This window comes from Heliangelus exortis, chromosome 6 (assembly GCF_036169615.1).
Source record: "Heliangelus exortis chromosome 6, bHelExo1.hap1, whole genome shotgun sequence".
Classification (NCBI taxonomy): Eukaryota; Metazoa; Chordata; class Aves; order Apodiformes; family Trochilidae; genus Heliangelus; species Heliangelus exortis.
Window position 1 is genome coordinate 30,983,842 of NC_092427.1, and position 22,045 is coordinate 31,005,886.

General features: G+C 37.2%; 1 protein-coding gene across 8 annotated transcripts in view; it reads left to right on the top strand.

Annotated features, from left to right (window-relative positions):
- ITGB6 (integrin subunit beta 6) overlaps positions 1–22,045 on the top strand; it is a 44,488-nt gene that overhangs the window by 17,995 nt on the left and 4,448 nt on the right. For 4 of the 8 annotated variants that reach the window (XM_071747552.1, XM_071747551.1, XM_071747553.1 and 1 more), the window contains 9 exons: positions 439–600; positions 1,383–1,478; positions 6,392–6,481; positions 11,222–11,356; positions 11,566–11,983; positions 12,902–13,124; positions 15,663–15,760; positions 19,755–19,874; positions 21,001–21,167. In XM_071747552.1, the coding sequence (XP_071603653.1) occupies positions 439–600; positions 1,383–1,478; positions 6,392–6,481; positions 11,222–11,356; positions 11,566–11,983; positions 12,902–13,124; positions 15,663–15,760; positions 19,755–19,874; positions 21,001–21,167 (1,509 nt within the window). Of the gene's footprint in view, positions 1–438; positions 601–1,382; positions 1,479–6,391; positions 6,482–11,221; positions 11,357–11,565; positions 11,984–12,901; positions 13,129–15,626; positions 15,761–19,754; positions 19,875–21,000; positions 21,168–22,045 lie in introns of those variants that run through there. The other 4 variants (XM_071747554.1, XM_071747555.1, XM_071747556.1 and 1 more) reach the window with 4 other exon arrangements.

Consider the following 22,045-nt stretch of genomic DNA (forward strand, 5'->3'; position numbering starts at 1 on the left):
ATTAGATTTGTGTAAAAATACTTTTGGCTTCATCAAGTCAAACATGCATATTGCAATATTTTAATGTTTCTTTTTAAATATAAGGGATAAAACCTCATTGAACTGTATAATTAGTGGGTGTGTTTCCTTGATTGTTTCTTCTTTAACTGTTTTTCTTTAACTGTGTTTAGAGTAGTAATTAGATTGACATGATTATGGCTAGCCCATGTTATTAATCACAGGAATAGGGATACAAAACATTAGCCAAAGAGAACAGAATAAGCATTGTCTCTTAAAGGAGATATTATGTTTTTGACATTCTCTTTTAAATTATTCCTTCCGTTTATTTTGAGATGTTATTCTCCCAATCTTATGCATCTTTTCTTTATGTGAATACAAAAAAAAAAAAAAAAAAAAAAAAAAAAAAAGCCTGCTAATCCACTGTATTTTAAATTATAGGAAAAAATTGGATGGAGGAATGATTCTCTACACTTGCTGGTGTTTGTGAGTGATGCTGACTCCCATTTTGGGATGGACAGTAAACTTGCAGGGATTGTTATTCCTAACGATGGGAACTGCCATTTGGACCACAATAATGAATATTCCATGTCGACTGTTCTGGTAATTTATTTTGAATTTGTACAACTCTTTCCGGCTGCAAATTTAAAAGATTAACATGAACAACTTAGAAAATTAATGAATGTTATGCCTTCATCACTAAAATGTGTAAGAGTTGGGCAATTCAGAGACTTCCTGTCATCGATTTTTTTTCTAATTGCACATTTTAGTAAAAAGAGGACAGTGTGTTTGTGTGGAATTATGATAGACTAGGAAAAAAGAAAGCACAAATCTTATCATGATAACCTGAAAAGCATAAGGAACACTGACTTAGATTTTCTGCTGCAGGGAAAGCAAAATTTGCATTGATCATGTTTCCTGCATGAATGTGACTTCAGGAGGAGCTCAGAAATTTGTAGGACAGTGTTCATGTAGGAGAAGTGATTAGTTTGAGGTTCATTATACTGAATGTATACACTACAGTATTCACAGCAGTACAAATACTCAGTTGTTCTGGCAAAGTGTTACTATTTGTAGATATATATTTGTGTGTGTGTGTGTGTGTGTGTGTGTGTGTGTGTGTGTGTGTATGCGCAGATGCTACTGAGCCAAGTGTCCCAGTATGGAGGTTGACACTGCACTTTTCTCAGAGGCATTTCCTTAAAAATGAGGCAAGAAAATTATATATTCTGTCTTTTATTTTGTATACATGTAGTGCCTAATTATAGTTTATACTATACAGAGTTTTAATTATGATCATTTGGATGTCTGTTTCATGGGAGATAATTAGCAACTGGATGCACATGAAAAACAGATTGATGTGGCTCTCTTCTGTTTGTTTGCAGGAGTATCCCACAATTGGACAATTAATTGACAAACTTGTGCAAAACAATATTTTATTAATTTTTGCTGTAACCAGTGAGCAAGTTCACATATATGAGGTGAGCAAACTAGAATGTTCAGTTCTCCAGTATTTAAGGTATACGCTTTTTTACAGCTGATAAAATAATTTTAATTTTGATGCCTGAATTCTGGAAGATATTTATGTAATAAAAATAGCTAAGAAATTTTATATCAGAGAAAGGGTCTTTCATGTAGGAAGTGCTTCTATATGTATTGATTTTGATGTTCTTAGGTTACTTTTAAATTCGATTTCAAGTTAAACCACACCTTTTTTTTTTTTTTTTTCAAGTCAAGGGTTGTCAAACCAAGCATTGCTAAACTATTCAGCATGATCATTAAAATTATCCTTTTTATTTTATAAGGCTAGGGAAGAATTGTTGGGCATGTTCTTATATAAGACAAGAATATATTCTGAAAAATAAGTTTTTCTTTGTGCTCAGCTCTGAGATAATGGGTTCTTTTTCCAGTTGGCCTGAAAGTTTTATTAATTTGTCTTTCCAAAGAGAAATATAGGAAAGTAGTGGCAAGATTAAAAGTACAAGACATGACTGACAAAGAATTCAATGAGTTAAGGGGGTTCGCAGGGTATGCTTGGCTGCTTGGCCGTATACTGCAGTGTGGAGTGGGAAAAGGGGAGAGAAATTTTGCCCCCAAATTTATTTATTCATGTTAGTTGAGAGGGACTCAATAAAGGGTTTTTCCAAAGGAAAAACCTTTGTACAACATGCCTCATTGAATCCAAACGTAAAAGAATAGGAAGACTGCTGGTCCTCTTGTGTGATAGCCACATGAAAAATAGGAAATAAAGGGTAGGAATAAAGATCCTGTGTTACAGCAGAGGGAGCAAATGAGCCCTTGAGGGTAGTTATCAGCATGACTGTTTTCTATTTCTATCCACTGGGTAACCCAACACCCCCACACCCAGTGCTTCTCTGACTGGTTCCACTTGTAGAGCTCTCCTGAGTAAGATTAATACTTCAGGTGTTTGACAAAAGTTACAGGAGTCACATCTTTCATAAACCGATTCTCAGATTGCAGTCTTGACAAGGGAGGAATGATGCTGCATCCTGGAACACCGACTGCCTGGTGTAAGGATTGCAGTGAATTCCTACTTGAAGTGTGAAAATTTAGATCTACAATCCTAGAAGTCAATCACTTAAAAATGCGGTGGAATTCCATAGTCACAGCATACTTTATTTAAAATGTGTACATTAGAAAACTTGTCCTAAATGTAATTACTGCACAACAATAACTTAGCAGGGACCCAATTAATGACAGGTTAGAACATTTCCCCGATTTTAGTAAGAGCTGCATGAATAAGGGCTGTTCTTGGAGGTAGTTTGCAAGTATCTCTCTGAGTTACAGAGCCTTATTTTGTTCAAAGAAACTTCTTTTTACCGATAGTGTTTTGTTTTCTCTAGGAAATTGCTGGTGGTCACCCTCAGAGTTGACCAACAGTGTTCTTACCATGCGTTTTCATTTCAGTATCTCTATGTCAGTGTTAACCAGTATCAAAGTTATCAGGTGGCACCCTTTGTTCACTGGGAACACTAAAGAAAGATTTATAGCTAACAAAAAATGCAAGCCATTGTTAACCCAACTGTGAAATGTTTCTTGTTACTTTCTTTGTTATGAAACAAAAAGCACCACTATCTTCTACCTTGTAGGGTATATAGTAACCACATTCAATATATTCTATCTACTGCTTTCATCTTTTCAGTACTGCTTTCTTTCACTTATCTGAACAGTTACAGTTGTTATGGTCTACTTTCTGTCCTGTGGGTGATATGGAAAATCAGTCAAAGCAAGTGCAAAATCATCTATGTGTCACTGCAGCTTTTATCCACATTACATTATTCTCTCAAGGGTCTATGTGGGGATCTGCAAACAGGACAATAGTGTCGTGTTTTCATCTGTGTGGTTCAGATTTATAATATAAATGTAAATAACCAGGTATCCAGGTTTAGGAGTGTTAAAAGAGCAAAGAAAGATGACGAGTGATGTTCTTGTATCACTGCCACATCTTATGTAGCCTGGAATTGCTGGGGGAGGATCCTGAACTGGCACTCGGGCAACACCATTGAACCAATGTTGTCGTTGTGTTTTACTTCTTTTTGAAAGCTTCAATGATGGAGATTCTGCAATGTCCCTCAGAAAACTGTCCCAAACTTACTATCCTTTAAGGTGGAAAGCCTTTCCCCAAATATTTCATCTCAAATACACTTGAACTCAGCATCTAATTATATCAGAACCCAAATACGACCACTGCTATTTATAATTCAGTTCTTAGGGAAAAATGTACATTAAAATGACAGTGAGGACTTTGAACACACTTTTAAAAATAGACTTGGTAGATTCCCTTAGTCTTAAGTGCAGTATTTAAAACATCAAATATATCCTTTCTATTTCTAGCCCTGTATAATCCCCAAAAATTTAACTTAAGATAATTCAGTCATTTAATATTCTTGATCCTCTTCAGCTGATTTTCAGTTTATCCACTTGCATGCCCGTGTATTACTATCTAAGACACAAATATTATGGCTTGCACAAGCACAGAATATGCATGCTTGTAATACAGCTGTCTTTATTTATGGTCCTTCTATTCAACCCTACAGCAAGTGTACAGCAACCTAAAAGAGGGGGAAGGTTTATGTCTGATGCTTTCCCTGGCCACATGAACTTCTAAAGAAGTCATGTGGAAACTTTTATAAGACCACTCACAACAAGAGAGCCGAGCAAGTTCTTTACAGTAAGCCCTAATAATGTGAGTTTACTTATAAAAAGAATTGGTTTTTTTCCTAAAATAATGGTCTTTAAAAATATATTCATATATGTCTAACGTTTTCCATCATTAGCCTCAGCTTACCAAAGCAGGGAATGTTCTTACTCTGTAAAAACTAGTCACTTAAAAAGCATCTGTAAATATTGCAATAGTAATGATATTTTGACACATTGTATAAATCTTACTTTGGTATAAAAGAAAATACCAGTCTTTAATATTTCATTGTATTATTACTTTTCAAGCAGAACCCTTGAAGAAGTTGTTAAAATTTAGTTGAGGGGGAAAAAACTGCCTCTTTAATCCTGATTAACCAGCACTTCTTCTGAGACAAAAATTGTTCTCTCTTTGGAAAATTTTTTATATATCACAGGAGAATACACCTTGGAAATGTTTGGGTTTCTTTCAGGCTGCATTTCATGGCTGAAAATTGAACTAAAATATTCAGGTCTCCATACTTGTACAGAATTTCAAATAATTTTTGTAATTTTGGCATGACACTTAAAATTTATCCTGAAAATTCTTCTATCATTTATACTGCAAAAATTTAGACATAACCCCACTGAACTCAACTATATAATTGTCACATTTCAGTAGGATGAATTCAGAGTATGTATTTTAAAAGGCAGCTCATCTTTAAATGAATATTTGCTAAAAGACTAAATTCCATCTCATCCTTTGGATAGTTTTATGTTAGTAGAAGTCCAAAAGCATCCCGAAAGCATCTCTCTGCCTCACAGTGTTAATGGTTAAACAGAAATATGTGCTTAAAGACAGGATTTAGCCAGTGGGCTATAGATACGCACTTAGACCAGGCTTGCAAGGTCATCCTCGTATCACCATGTGGAAAATTTTTGTTCAAAGAGGAAAGATAAAAAGAAGTACACTATATCCCTGTTGTTTGTTTTGAATGCCACAGATTAAAGGCTGCTATACTTTAAATTCCAGGTTTATCATCTTTTCTTATAATTATCCCCTGAAAGGTCCATGTGTACAAAATGCAGTTTCAATATTCTAAGAACCTCTGAGAGAGCAGTAATCACAGGAGTAGTTAGGAATGCAAAGCCACCAGCTGTAACATTAAATGCAGTTAATCCCACTGAGTTACAATAGCACTTTAGAAATCTAATGAATTATAAGTATTCCATACATAATATACAAAGTAATCACAGGGCATTTGGAGGTTTGGAAATGTAAAGTATAGAAGGGATATAAGGGTATCAAATTAACCATGCTTATTGATAGCTCCCTAGGGCTTGGTTTGTTTTTTTTTTCTTTTTTAATTAAAATAATAGCATTGGCACGATAAATTGCGAAGGAAAATGAATGCTAAAGTGCGTGGTTTTAGTGACGAAGATTTATTATTTTTCAAAGGTGTGGGTACAAGCAAGAGAAGTTAATGTAGGTAATAATCTGGCAAGATAAATTTTTATTTGGTATATTTAAAATCTAGCTTCTGGGTGTCACATGAGCATCATGATGTAGTTTAATGCAAAAAGAAAAGAAAACAAACCACTGAAATTAATTGTTAAATTGTCACTGTAACACTAGCATAAAGTCAACATACATAATAGCTACAGATCACTGGTGCACATGTGGGTGTGACATCAATCATAAACAAACAGCAGTTTCTTAAGGGCCTTTGTTCAAACTTCTTGTAGCTCCTCGTTTAAACTTCTTAACTTCTGTGCCCTCACTGGTTGAAATCCCAGGTGCTCAATTGCTTCCAAAGATAAAAATGTGGCTGCTGTTATTGAATGGAGGGGCCAAGATTCTCAAATAGTACAGCAACTGTAGAGCAGCTGAACCTGGTTTTGGTTATTTTTGTAAGACCAAAACACAGCTGTTGATAGAATTTATCTTAATTCTAAATTTGAAAAAATACAGCTGAAAAATACTCTAGTCTCAAGATTGCAAGCACACAGAGGTGATTTAGCAATATACATCATATTAACTTTTAGTGAAACCGGGACTTCTCCTTAGGACTTTTTTAATAAGACGTGTCATTGAATCTGCAAAGGTTATTGAAAATGTCATTATTACTTATTTTGGTTGGCTCAAGTATATTTTGTTCCTTTCCAGATGGTGGCTTCTTATCACCCAGCCTGTCATTTAGTCTTCTTTTAAGCTTTAATTTTTTTTTTTTTTTTTTTTTTTTTTTTTTTTAATCAGAACTATGCAAGGCTTATTCCTGGAGCTACTGTTGGACGACTAGAGAAGGATTCTAGAAATATTCTGCAGTTGATCATTGCTGCATACCAGGTAAAGTGTTTTCTTCATGCATGTCTATATTTTCAAAATTAGACTGCAGTTTGGTAACAAGTGTCTCTGAGACTTTTTCTGCACTGATTACAAGAGCATCAATTTTTCATGCTTAGGTGCTGACCTTAACAGGAAAAACTTTATTCACTCTCAGTGTTAAGTGAGCACAGAAACAACATTTCTATAACCTTCTGTCCCTCCTTAGTTCTGCTGGAATACTAAATAACATCAGTTTCTCATCTGTCTTGCCTTCTTCATAGTTTTGTATTTCATACCTGCTCTGAAACCTTCTTTAATATTGGTGTTCAGGTCTCCAAGTTCAATACCTTGGCAGGGACTCATCTTTCTTCCCATCTGTAGCTGTCACCAGAGCAGATGTACAATTACTCTGCAGAAATACTTTTGGGGAAAAGCACAGCCCTGTGCTTAGTGCTCTTCTCTGCTTTAGCAACTTAATGCTGCCCCTGTGAGGCAGTTCTGAGGTTTTTAAAAAGCAGAACACAGGACATGAAAAGGGTTTGTTTAGATAATACTGAGACTTGGATGGGATTGTTTAGATAATACCAAGAAATACCGTAAAGATGACAGGAAGATAAACACAGGTCTGCTTTCCAGAGCTTTGTTTGCAAACGGCATCCTGCCTGCCTGCTTCTCTTCTGTCAGGGGAATGTTTATATATGGTTTCACATGTCTTTACACAGACATATTAATTTACATATATGCTGTGCATATAATACGTATATACCATGGATTTCTCCCTTCCATCTCAGCTCCTTTTGATTAAAAGCCTGTTCTACCAGTTGGCTACAAGGCCAAACATCTCTTTACAAAGATCTTCTGTTTCTTTCCTTATTTATTTTTCTGCTCTTACCCCTATCACCTGCATGAGATGATCACCATTATTCTCAAAAATATTTTGGTCTTGGTGGTGGGAAGGCAAACCAAATTCTTATAAATCTTATAAAAGCAATACAGTGGCTGTTATTTTCTTTTTAAATGAGGTATGAAATGACAGAAGATTCTTTATCCTATAGAAAAATTAAATAAGCAAAGGACTTTAATATTAATCTTGGGAGTCTACATGTTGTAATAAATATGGGGGAATATCTTTACATGAGCAAAGTTTGTGCTACGCATCCAGTGGCACCTGTATTTTGCTTCTGAGGACCAACCTCTTGTTAGTCACATGTCATCCGGTTCCTATCAGAATTTCTTCAGACTGGCATTCTAGTATAAAGACAGAGGTTTCTACATTTAATAACTGAAATACTATTTTGAAGTACAGCGAGGAATGGAAAAACATAAAATAATCTTCTCAGTGCAGTGTCCTGTTGCCTTTGATGATACATTGTAATACATTGTACTAAGTGCAGAATGGAAAGGCCCTTCTGGCTGCAGTGTCATGGCAGCTCCTGCCTTGCTGGAACACTGGAAAGGTAAACAGTGCATCCTTACCTCTTCCCCTTAGAGTTACCTTTGTTCTGTGATTATTTTTTTTCTACTTTTCTGTTAGAACTCGCTGATATTTTCAGTCTCCATTGCCTCATGTGGCAAAAGTTCAGGTGCATTTTGTCAAGATCCACATTTATTTTCCCTTCTTTAAGTACTAACAATGCTTTAAAGCTTCACCAAGTTCACTTAGGTTATGATGTTGCACGTTTTGGTGAATAATAGCTCTGCATTAACCGTATCTTCGTGTCTTTCTGATTTAATAATATTTTATCGCTGAGACACCTTCCACAGCCCCAACCTTCTCTCACATTTGGACAACCTCAGCCTTTTAAGTCCCTCCTCAGCTGCTCCATCCCCTTGGTGACTTTAACTGACCTTTTCCTTATGCTTCCTGTCTCCAATTAATGCTTCCTGAGATGTGGAGACCAGAAGAGTTTCTAGAGAGCAAGATGGGACATTCTAAGGTTTGTTCAGAGGCAAAATTATGCCTTCTGTCTTGTTCTCAGCATCCTTGCCAGTGATGCCATTGTTGGAGGACGTTGTTGGCTTTTTAGCTGCTGTGGTCTTAGCCCATCAACTTCCAGAGCTGTCAGTGGTGACCCTGGTGCAGCTTCTGAGGTGTTTTTGCTGATCCCAGCTGTTCTGTGAGCAGGCTTTGGAGGGGGCTTCGAGCTCAGGGCTTTCCCTCCTCAACAGGAAGCAGCTGCAGAAACAGTGCTCTTGCCTTCAGGCCCAAACTTGTGTCTTCATTCAGCGTGGTTGGACCATGCACCAAAGTTACTCTTAGGTTCTTAAAAGATGACATATATTTCAAGATGTATAAAGTGTGCAAGTAGCAACATGCCACACTCAGAATTTCCCCAGTGCCCATCTTACTGCACTTAACCTTAAAGGTCAACAATTTTATTGCTTCATGATTGAAACTATTCCAAGCAGGAAACACTAAAAACCACCTTATGTGATATAAGTGAAGATGTGAAATTTTTTGGACTGGGAGGGAAAAATGGAGGTTAAAAATTGCTTACAAGGCGGGAAATCTAAATCCTTTTTTGTTGCAGCCCTCTTATGATAGAGCAGTGTAATTCAATGCTTCATGTATCTGTTTCTTTATCCACAAAAAAAGGAATAAATAGCTATTTGCCCCCCAAAAGTAGAGCTGTGCTAAATCTTTTAATAGTTTTAAGCTTCTTTCAAGTCTTTGCTGGCTGTACAAACACAAGGTCTGCTAGGTCTGCTAATATCATTCACCACGTGCTGCTATCTAAAATCTTCAGAGAGGAAGTAAGCAAGTTAAGAAAGTCTGAGCTGTCAAAATATTTTTTACAAAGACGTCTCATGTTCTTTCCAAGTATGATTCATTTGCTTCTGTAAGCATATTTCTCCCTGCTTTGTTTAACATTGAATTATGCATAACTTTGTATTGCAGAGCTGTAGGTTAAATCACATTGTGGTAGATATCAGGCTGTTTGATTAAAGTTATCCCAAGATTTAAAAATTTCAGAGAAATACCACTTTTTTTGTTTTGTTTTGTTTTGTTGGGGGTTTTTTTGTTTGTTTTCTGGTTTGTGTTTTTTTTTTTTTTTTTCCAGTGCTTGGTTCCCTTTCACTTAAAAGAGAATAAGATCAAAGAAATAATGTACTAAAACAGTGCAGGTAACACAAGGGAACAAGTCTGTAACACAGCTTTGCCTGTTGTTTCATTCAGACAATTTTTTGAACCATGAATGTTTCTCTGTGAATGACTTAAAGCCCACTCAACACCCTGCTATTTGTCCCCATACTATGGCCAGGCAACCTAGTAGACTTAAAACACCATTAGAGGTCCTCACAGATATTAAGATCAAAGAAAGTGGAGTTTGTCACAGTTTATGTAACTTTCAGCGACATAAGGTATGTACTCTCAGAACACTGAGGCATGTTCATATTGACCCAGTACAGACACCAGAATTCAAAACATTACAACCTGGTGTTCAACAGGATTTTATTTTCTGTTATGGTTGCACTCTATCTATGAATGTGTCTTGCACAAAACGTTGCTTTCCTTTATAAAAATCTTTAGTTTAATGACAAGGTTCTCCACATGAAAAGGTGTCAAAAAAACCCACCAAACACAACACAAAGAAAAATTTCCAGGGAATCCAGGACATGTACAATAAAAAGGGGAGTTGTTTGACATGGTGGCTTATACCTGTTCTACTTTTAGTCTGTTTTACCACACCAGGTCTTTACTCCAGTGACTCATCCTGATGCCTTTTCTAGGATTACTCACTGAAGTAAGGTCAGCAAGCTCCTCAGGCTCTGATTGAAGTGTAGGGGTATTTTGTGAAGCAGCTTAGCTCACAAGAGCACAAAGCCAAGTCAGCGAGACCTATGTTGAGCAACTACTAGGGACTTCTGAAAAATTTCCATTTCCTGGATCCATTGTTTGATGAAGTCATAGGGAATTTCCCCATGGTCTGCTATAGACTTTGGATTAAAACTAAGTTATGTAAGCAAAGTTGCTATGAAGTATTTTAAAGTGTCAAATGTAAAAACCTGAGTGAGAGTTCAGGGAGTAAGTTTTTCACTTTAAGAAATGAACATCTGATTAAACAAATTGATTTAAGAAATTAGTATGTAGAGAAATACAGCTTGATATAGCTCATGAAGCAGGAATTTCCCTTGGGAGAAGAAAGGAATGGAGTAAGCCCCCAGGCTGCAGGAGTTCACCATGGGCCTTGAGTCTGGCTCTGTCTCTAGAAACATCAAGGTCAGTCATGAAGGCCCTGAACTGAGTAAAAAGTGAGCTCAGAGCCTGCCCTGCCATAAGAGAGGTTACAAGGTTTGATTCTACCAGCAGAGCTAAATAGGGAGCAATATTGACAAAGGCTGGTTAATCAGGAAAAGCCCAGTACTAGCAATGCAATCAGGGACACAAATCCATTCCTTGGCAAGACCAGAACTAAAGAAAAACCTTTATCAGTCAGTAGAGCACTTGGTGCTAAAAAATTATTTATTAAAAGACTAAACTTATTCTCCTGCAAGGGCAGGAAATAAGCCCTGTGATAGTGGATATTAAACAGATACCACCATTGCTTTCCTCTGAAAGCCACTTCTGTCAGCACTTTCTTTGTTTTGCTGGTTCTCTATTTTCCTTGCAATAGAGAAGTCTGTAAATAAAGTCCTAAGCCCACAAATTTGCTTCCATGGAGGTTGGGATAAGTTACAATCCATGTTACTCGGACGTGTGGAGCATTAGCAGCGCTTGGCATTGTTATCACTGCTCATCTCCCACATTTTTCTTTTAAGGAGCTGAGGTCTGAGGTGGAGCTGGAGGTCTTAGGAGAGACAGAAGGGCTCAATCTCTCTTTCACAGCCATCTGTAATAACGGGACCCTTTTCCCACACCAGAAGAAATGCTCTCATGTGAAAGTGGGAGACACAGTAAGTAAAGAATGAATTCTGAAAAGACTTGAATTCCAGAGGATTTAAAACACCATGGTAGAGATTGCTCTTTACCAAGTAATCTTCCTCCAAACATATTACCATAAAAGCAGGCAGTTATCTATAACCCTCTTGTTCTGCCTTCTACATGTGCTCCCAAAGTACTCTGCAGACCAGCAGCTTTTACCAGTCCTAATTTTCTCTTCCAGGTCTCTTTCAACGTGACTGTAAGCCTCTCCTCTTGTGAAAAAACCAGAAGGCATATTGTGATAAAACCCGTGGGGCTCAGTGACACGCTGGAGATAGAAATTCATCCCCAGTGCAGCTGTGACTGTCAGGCGAAGGCTGAGACGAACAGCCTAAAATGCAACCAAGGGAAAGGATCATTTGAGTGTGGGGTGTGCCTCTGCAATCCGGGCTACGTGGGGCCACGCTGCGAATGTGAGGAGAGCTCCCTGGGATCCAGTTCCTGCAAGGGCTCAGCAGAGCAGAGCTCCTGCAGCGGGAGAGGCGACTGCTACTGTGGGCACTGTGTCTGCCACCCCTCCCTCTATGGCAAGGTGTACGGGCCAGGCTGCGAGTGTGATGACTTCTCATGTGTGAGACACAGAGGGCTCCAGTGTGGAGGTACAGTCCCTTGGCACTCTTTTCTGTGTCTGCACTTTATTGTCTCACTCTTGGCTATCAGCTTGTGAGTCTTTTTTTTCATCATCTGTTCAGTTGCAATCAATTCTGTATAAAGTATAAATTGCTACATCTGAATGATTTTTAAAATTAAAACAAAGAAATATTTTTAACCCTATTTTCAAAATGAGACACCTTGAACCACTCCATAGCTATTCTAATTTGGTGTGGCTTTAGTGGAGCCTGCCAGCTACCATCACACTGGATCAGACTTCTAATGGCTGTAGGTGATTGTAGCTCCAAGGAAGTTTAGGTAAGTATATTGACATCCATTGTATTAGCTAGTGTTCACTTTCAGTATGAAATTATCAGAGCATAGAAACCTTAATTAATTAATCACTTTTAGAATAATTCTGATATTTTTATTATTTTAACCCAGTAATCTCAATGCGTCTTGGTTTATCTTAGTAAGATACAACCAGAATTTGAGAAATTGTTTTTCGGTTTTTTTTTTTTTTCCTGGGCTATACCACTATAAATCAGAATTGGTTCTACTGAAACAACAGGAATAGCATTAAACCACCAGGAACCAGCCATGAGATTGTGCTGAATAGATACACTGAAATGATGCTGCTATAAATGAAAGAGGATTTACCCTTTAGGTTGTGCTCTGACAGAAGATAAGATCTGTGAGGAGGACTCCAGTGAAGAGAATGGAGCTGCACTGGCCTTCAACCAGTCAAAGCAAAACTATGATCCTGTTGCTTAAAACTGAAAATGCTGGTGGAGGAAGAAGAGGGTTTTAAGAGACAGAAAAGTTAGAGAGAGGAAAATATCCACTATTAAGGAGAATGATTTAAAAGGCTATCATTCAGGTTCTTATTAAGAGACTAATTTGAAGTATAACAAATGTTTTCCCAGGCAACGGTGAGTGCGACTGTGGGGAATGCTTGTGCCACAGTGGATGGACTGGTGAATACTGTAATTGCACAACTGACATCAGCACCTGCATTGCTGAGGATGGGACCCTGTGCAGTGGGAGAGGCGAATGCATCTGTGGGTCGTGTGCTTGTACCCATCCAGGGGCTTCAGGCCAGACGTGTGAAAAATGCCCTCTCTGCAGTGACCCTTGCAGTTTCAGGCGGTAATGTGCTGGTTTTAAATCTCTGATGTTTGTATCATCCAGGTATCTCTTTCCTGTACTGCCTCAACAGTGAACTTACTGCCATTGCTGTAACTTGGACTCACAGACCAGAAGCCAAGAGCTTCTTTATGCTTTGAGTAGGTAGTTATATCTCATACACCAACCATTTAGAAGCATTAATCTGGGACAACAGGACTTTATTGAAAACAATTTAATCACTTTCAAGAGGCATAGGTAAAAAAATCACAATTTCACTACTGTCCCTAGCTATAAAACTAATCAGAATGTTGGCCTTACGTGATAATATCAGACCAAAACAGATTAACCTTCTTCCAGTCCACAGTACAGAATGAAAGCATCCCAGCAAAAATCAGGACTCACAGAAAAACATGACATTTGTATTACTGTTCTTATACATATGAATTAATAAGGTCACACTGTTTGCCCAAGCTTTACACATGTGCACATTCATAGCCCAAATTTAGTTAAGCTTGACTGAACTGAATAGGCCCCACTATGATAAAATAGGTCATAATCTGACATGAAATCAGTGGGTCATGTATAAATTGATTGTAAATGGTGAAATGTCTTCTGTTCAGTGATCATACAAATTTATGTAGCTTTCCTGCTGTGATGCATGGTGTATGCTACAGAGCACAACAGGAAAAGCAATCATAAATGTGTGTGACATGAAGCTGACCACTTGAAGTACACCTGTGGTTATGCTTGCATTTCTTGAGCTCTTGCAGGGCTGCAGTCAGTCCAAAATGAGCAATAGGCTTCACAGAATACATGTTATTAATGACCCTGGGTTTGCTTGCTGATCATTGGAGTCACTTTAAGTTGCATGAACATTTTGTGATGTACACCAGTTTAGGGTTGAGGCTCATTTCTCTTCCATACTAGCTTTCTACCACTGTATTGTCGTGCCTGTCATTGCAGTCTACACTGTATCTGAGATGAGAAGCTATTTTGTGGCATGTGATTTAATCACCATTTACATTAGTGGTAAATTGGACCTACAAACCAAGCCAAACACTTCGTTCAAGGCTTTAAGTAGATAAAACTTCTGCATGTAGTTGCTCAAAATACAAAGAACAAAGCTGATGCTTTGCTCTGCCCACTTTGGCAGAGAATAAGAAATATAAAGTTACACCTTGGGTATTACAGAAGCCTATTTAAACATGTATATTGTATGCGGTGTTAGATCTTTTCTCTCTATTGCAGTTACTTTGTTTACACAACGCAGGGAAAGCCAAAAGGGAACATTGGGAACACCAGGCTAGAGTAACTGAGAGCCCTGAAAGATGAGGTCAGAGGGGATGGAGATTAATGGCTATGCAGCTGAAAAGAAGAGTGGCAGTATGAGAAACAGGGCAAATATGACAAAACCACCAACAACACTGAATTCATCTCCACGAGATAGGGGCTATCCCATTACCCGTAACTTGCTTTTACTATTCACCATATCCAAAGCAAGTGATAAGGACATCTCCATCCTGTGAAGATAATCTCAGCAGCCTCAACATATTCCCAAGGATATATGTAACTTCATGCAACAGGAGATGGTGACGGTTGGTTGGGTTTTTTTAGACGCTTTGTTGCAGCTCTTGGCTTTCTTTTTCTTTAAGCATTTAGACCTTTATGCTGCTCCTCGGGGTCTCAGCCTCTCAATCTCACTGAAAATATTTGTGAGGAATCATAAAGATACCTCGCAAAAATTTGCATCAAAAGTTTTCATATATGAATTCTGTTCCTTGTTCCATTTTTTAAATGAATGAACTCTAGATTCATTGAAATCCTCATTGAATTTTTAGGTAGATTTTCAGAAACTTCTAAAGGAATTGGTTTAGACCATGTTTTAAAATAATATTTCTATAATTCCACTATTAAATAAAGAAAAAATAAATTAAACATAAAATAGTCTTCCAATAAATTACTTTGGTATAATCAGTGCCTAGGTAACTAACTTGAGGCAAGTAATCACATCCACGGGCCATCTTTAGAGATACCTGTGTAGTGTTTTAATACATTATTCATTTGACTTCCAAAAAAGAAAGACTTACAGTAGGTGTCACTCTGAAGTCAATTTCAGATATTGTTCACCTGACAGGCATTCCTTCGGACAATATTCAGCGTGATTTTAGTTCAGGATATTTATTTTTGAAAATGAATGCTATGTGTGAGTAACCCCATGTCTTTGATAGACCTACATGAATAATGTTGCCTGGGGTTCTGTCTGGTAGCTAATAAGCTGGGCAAGAAATGAGGGTGAGACTACTTAGCCACGATAGCTTTATTCAGGTGGCTTTTTTTGTTTTGGTTGGGTTTTGGTTTTTTGGGTGGTTTTTTTTTGTTTGTTTGTTTGTTTGGGTTTTTTTTTTTGTGGCCATACTTATTGTATTTTGGGGAACAACTATCCATAGCACAAGACCTTTTGTTCCATTTCTTTATGAAATGCAGATGCACACGTACTGCCTTTTATATTGTTCTTTGTGACAGGAAGAGATTGATGAGCCACTGAATTATTTTCCTCAGGAGCTGTGTGGAATGTCACTTGGCTTTTGATGACAAGTCACTGGGAGAATGCCTTGAAAAATGCAAATTGGTTGATGCAACTGTCAGCACTGCAGAGGGTTTGTACACTCACTCAATCTTCTTTTTCTGTGCATACGTGATTAGTCAAACTTTCCACTTTCCCTAATTTTATATTTCAAAGTAGCCTTATTTTTCTGCTGTGGAATTACATTAGGAATCATATGGCAGTTGCTGTCTGTCTACGGTTCTTCTGTGCTAATTAAGAAATGCTGGTATTAACCCTCAAGGTTAATTAACTCATTGGATCATGCCTACTTTCTAAGCAGCTTAAGTAAGAAAGGGCAGAATTCAAAACATACCAGTCCCTGCAAATCAGTGGATGATGAAAACCCCTGAGATTGTCACACCTGCACCCTGAGTTCCTGTGTAACTTCTTTCACCTCACAAGTGCAAAACCCGACTCCAGTCCTTATGCAGACTCTTTATTGCAGTCAACAACTACACAGAGACCTTTAACCTGTGGCAAAGGCATTCTGCTTCTTATCAGTTTTCATTGAGACATTCCTATTATTCTAAAGGCTAAGCATGTCTTCCAGTTGGTCATTGCAATTCAAAGCTTCCCTCTGTCATCGAGAATTTCTGGAGTAGGAATTATCTTCGAATAAGATAGTATTCTCATTTAAAAAAAACACATAATACCAAACCTTAAATGAAATACTACATCAAAGTATTTTTCTGTCATGTAGAGGAAGGTGCTTGCCTATAAAGTAGGTGGTCTGTATGCATTCTTATGGCAGCTCCTACCCTAATCCTCTGGCAAAATGCGATCATCAGGTGAGACTGGACATAGGTGCATTATATCCACACCACACAGATAAGCATAATCATTAAACTACAGAAATGTAAAAGTTAGGATGCTAATGCAGAATGCTGTGTGCACACCTAGAGGACTGTGCCTGCAAACTGTTGGAATCCCACCTAGAGCTGTGTGTATGCATAAATTTCACTGATGAGTGTATTTCCAACAAAGCTGCGCCTTCTGGTTTTGATGATATTACTCCATAATATAGAGCTCAAAAGTTGGAAATATGGAAACTAATAGGGAAAATAATTCTAGTTTTATATTTTAATCAAAATTATTATTATGCTTTTGGCTTTCCATTTTACAAGCTTCAAAAACATATAAGCACTTTTATTGTGCTTCTGTCATCAGTAAAGTTTTCAGGTAGTGGCCATCAGATGGCAGATATTTGTAGCTAGGAATATATAAAACATTCTACTTTCATATATAAAGAATACTAAAAAAGAGTGAAAACAGTCACTTACCTGGCTCTGTTCCTACTGACAGAAGTGACAGGAATAGGAGCATGACAGTATCACCTCCTGTTCCTACTTATTATTAATAACACTATTAGTAAAATAATAGTGATAATAAAAATAATAATAAATCCAAAAGTCAAAACTTTATTACTTAAAAAACTTTTCCAAAGTGGTATAACTAAAGCAACCCATATAATTCAGGACAGATTTTTTGAGCAGCTTCATACAGTAGTATATGGCTTTTTTTCTGGTTTTGTATTTCAGTTTCTTTAATGCTTCAAGGTTTTCTGAAAACTATAGATAGCTCTAGGTTAAATAAAGTATTAGTACTTCATTTACTTTCTCTTTTGCATTCATGCATTGCAACACAATGATTGGAACTGTGGAGTGTTAAAAGAAAGCCTGGGCTTTGCATTTTCCTGTTTCCTGGGAGTCCCTGTTTTAGCCTCTGAGCTGGGGCCTTGCTTTTCCTCTGCTTTGATTCTGTGGGTGCTGGGGCTTCTCTTCTGCCCCCCTGCAGGGTCGGGCACCCCCTGGGGGATCCAGAGGGGCTCAGAGGCCACAGCAACTCTAGAGGTGCTGGGAGCTTCATGTTTACTGGGCCTATCACCATGACAGGTATCACTTTTGAATATATACATCCATTTTTAATCTTTGACTACTAAAGCAGGCTGATCTGCCCTTTTCCAGATGGGGTATAAGAGAAGTCAATATTTTACAGTCAATATTTTGTTGAATCTTTTACGAAAATATCTGTTAGGAAACATGGCTCCAGCTTGCCACAGTTACCCAATTCTTCTTCCAGTGTGACTCCAGTGTTTTCAAATACCACTGAAATTGATGGCATGAGGCTGCAGGCAGAAGTGGGAAAAATATAATGATTCAGTACAGAACACAGAAAATTACTTAGGTGTAAATTACAGTAGCTTACCCACTTAGTCAACTTCTTTGTGCTAATGAACTGAAAATAGTCTATGCAATGGTGTCTCTTAGTGATCCATCTTCCAAAAAATAACATCGAAGAAACAAAATCAGTATGAATAATCTGGGTTCCGAATACCTTGGACTGGCATCTTTGCTCTCATGTTTATATCCTTGTGCATAATTAGATTTCTGCTTCACTTGGTCTCAAGTTATAAAATTAAATTTAAAATTGCAATTTAAAAATAAGTAATATATTTGCTCTTACTGCTACTATTCTTTGTATTTGCTTGCTTTAAAAGAGTTGGGAAACAACAAATATTGCAAAACCCGTGACAGTGTTACCGGAATTGTGACCCGGCTACTAATTAGTACACTCAGTCTGCAACCCTTCTAACAAAACCAAATCTTGTTAAATCAGCAACAGGTTTAATACAAGATTATTACAAATCAAGAGTGTGTTTCCATTCAAATCCAACCAGATGTGATTCTCTCTTCATAAAATGAAGAGAAAAGGACTGTAGGGTAGTCTACTATTTATATTTTCATATATCCTATGGTGTTTAGGTAGTGTTTTATAGAAGACTAAGCCTTACAATAACAAGCAATATGAAAACAAAAAAGTGATAACTTTTTCTTTATGTATCCTAGGGTTCTTTAAAATTCAAATTCATGTCCGATTCCACCTTATTTTTCATTACTTTTCATATAAAAGTTTGAGGACTTCAGATTTTTAGCACGGTTGCTTGCAAAATTTAAGGAAGTGTTTCTAATGGGTAAGATAATGAAGTGTGACAATTCTTTTTAAAGAAGTGTTTGAGATGCTTATTTTTTTTTCTTACCTCTAAAAATAAAACCTAAGAAGTTTTTCTAAAAATTTATTGGCAAGCACACCTAGATTTCCAACGCTATTCAAATGATGGGTTACAAGGAAACATAATAAGTGTTCAGCCCCAGAGGTATTGCACACAGATAAAAGGTCAGATGTACTTGCTCTGTGAAAATATTGTACATTGGCTATGCTCCAAATTATGGCATTTCTGCCTCTGGGCTTGTACCCTCAATTTGTGAGCCTTCTATTTGCTGTATATCATCCCTCACAGCCAGCTTCCTCCTGTCTCCCTCTTCCATTTGAATGAACTTTTCTCAGCAGGAAATCATCTGGAGAAAAAAAAAAATAAATAAAAATTACATTTTTGTGCAGATTACCTGACATGGAGAGAAAATAAATGGAGGCAGATGGCCATCTCAGGTCACTTTTTGTCTGTTTCCCATGGAATCACATCACAAAGATCCCAGAATCACATTTTTCTGTTATTAATCTATATTTACAGTTGTGACAGTACTGGGCACTTGAATCTTTGAGAGGGCTCTTGTGGGGCTATTGTAAAATAAATAATTGGCAGGCCTTTTACCAGTATCCATTGCTGTTCAATGTATGTATATCCACTTCATAATCCAGGCAGAGTAGCAGCAGGTGTAAACCAAAGAGAACATGTGGTTAACTTTGTCCTGTAACTGGTGACAATTACATTTCCTAGAGAGTTGGTGCTTAAGCATCTTGGAAGCATTTCCAACTCATTGAAATTCACATTACACTAGATTAAGAAGGTGTTGTAGATTGATAGCACCTGGATCAATTCTTTGGGACTGAAAAAACTGGAAACAAAAATAAAGCTTAGGTTGGAAGTTGTTAACATTTAGTGGAAATTCTGAGGTATTTCTGCTTTCATCCCTTTCTCTTTACTGTCCACAGATAGTAAAGATCACAATCATGATGCCAGCAGTCTCTCTTGTTATTTCATGTTAAATTTAATTCAATCTGATAAATTACTTTTTCCCCTTCTGCAGATTATTCAGAGGATGAATCCATTCCCTGCTCTTTGAAAGGGGAAAATGGATGTATAACCACATTTCTGCTGGCTATGGATGAACAGGGAAAAACAATCATTCATAGTATAGAACAGAAAGGTAAGCAGTGAGTATTGTTTTTTCTATGTAAAATCTGATTTTAAAACACAGTCAGGATGAGCTGTCTAGAGGCCAAGGTCTTTTAAGCAGCACCGCACTTCCTTGTGTTTGTTCTCCTCTGCCCTGCCAAAAGAGACCCTTTGAAGTAGTTATTGAATGTGTCAGTAAAATAAATACTTAACCTTTCATGAAAGATGAGCAGAATGGGGTCTGGGCTGAAAGAGTAAGTTAATTTTTCTAAAGCCCCATGGAATTCTATGATGATGATACCAAATGTTATTTACCTTATATGGAAAAACGACAATTCACTTTGAAATGACATACAATTCATAGATAGACAACTATCAGAAAGTTTATGTGATTGGGTATATGGGATGAAATTCTAAAATACATGTGTAAGTATGTTTAATGTTGCATATCATTAAGTTTTTAATATTTTGCACAACTAACAAATATTCAACAGCTCTATATCCTTTCGTTTCACATTTCCAGGCAATAAAACAGGTTACATTTACAGCAAAGATGGTTGTAAAAAAGCTAGTACTAGAGAAGCACATCCCTTTGTAATCCACATCCCTAAAACTCAAGAATTTAAGAGTAGGGCTTACTCTGTACTAGATAGTTACTAAGCAATTAAAGTAGATCTGGAAAGAAAAAGGTCAAAGACATATTTAAAGGAAACCACAGTTCATTAAATGCTTGTAGCCTTCCTTCCACCACTTTACAATAAACAGCTTCATTGCTATTTGCTGTTCAGTCATAATCTTGTGAAATTCATAACCTCTTCAGTTGAGCTCTTTTTTATAGGACTATATTGATACAGATCTGAAAAGGATATTCTAGCTTTTCTTCAGAATCTGTGCCTGGATCCAGTAGCTGCTAATTGCCTAGTAAAAAGGCAGTGGAAAAAATTAGAAATTAATTTTTTTACATTTTAATGCAGTATTTTTCATCCAGTTTCACAAACCTTTTAGCAAGCTAGCAGGAGGATAATAACATGAACTTGAGGGAAAAGGCATGCACAGCTCACAGCATGTGAGAAGCCCATCATGCCTCTAGGATCTTCTTAATTGCCTAAAATGTATTGATTGGATATCCACAGTCATACGTGATTTTGTTTCCACAGATTGCCCACAGCTTCCAAATATCCCAATGATAATGGTGGGTGTCACCCTTGCTATCCTTCTCATTGGCATTGTTTTGCTTTCTATATGGAAATTACTAGTGTCACTTCAAGACCGAAAAGAGGTGGCCAAGTTTGAAGCAGAAAGATTGAAAGTTAAATGGCATACGGTATGCTAAATGCTTTGATTTTATACGAGGTTCTTTAATTTCCTTGCATAATGAACTTTTTCTTTAAAATTCTGTGTCTTGGTTTTGTCCTTTTAATTGCATAGATTTTACTGGTAGGTTTTCACCATGTTTATTATTCTATAAGCTTTAGTTATGTTTTTTTAAGGGAAGAAAAACAGTGAGGATTCGGACTCCTTGTTTAATTCCTTCCACATGTAAACCCACATAGATAACATTTTTATTAGGGTGTTGGTTTTTTTTTAATTAGTACCTCACTTTTGCTTAATCTTAGCAAATCTGTTCTCTGTGTATCTAGTTATCAGAGATGGATCCCTCTTCCCAGAAACACAGCCTGTTGTAGGAGAGATTATTAGTTATTGATCTCTGTCATGGAGAGAGCCCACTCACTCAGAGGAGCAATGCCTGTAAGCTGTCCAGAACGTAGGTAAAAGGACAGAGAAATCCAGACTTGATCTCTACCCATAGCTTGCAGATACCTAATGCAAGTTTATACTACATCTTCCCTTTTTTGATTTCCCTTCTGCCCTTGACTTTTTTGCTTTTCTGCAAAAGCTTTATGAGATCTGAGACTCTTTGAAAAAAAACAAGTGTGTTGAGTGTTTTTAGTGGGTGTCAGGAGGATGGGTAATATGCTGCAGTTCACCCTGCTCCATTCTTGCACAAAGCCCCATGACTGCAACATTTCTGCATGAATGGGCAGTGATGGCCTTTCAGCTTTTGAGACAGGAAACTTAAGTTATTTACAGGCAAGGCCCTTTGGGAATGCTTTCTTAATTCTTCAGGAGAGCTACATATAGTAAGAGGGGAGGGAGGGATACACTTGAATCATTTTAATTTTCTTTTCTGTTGCAAAAAAG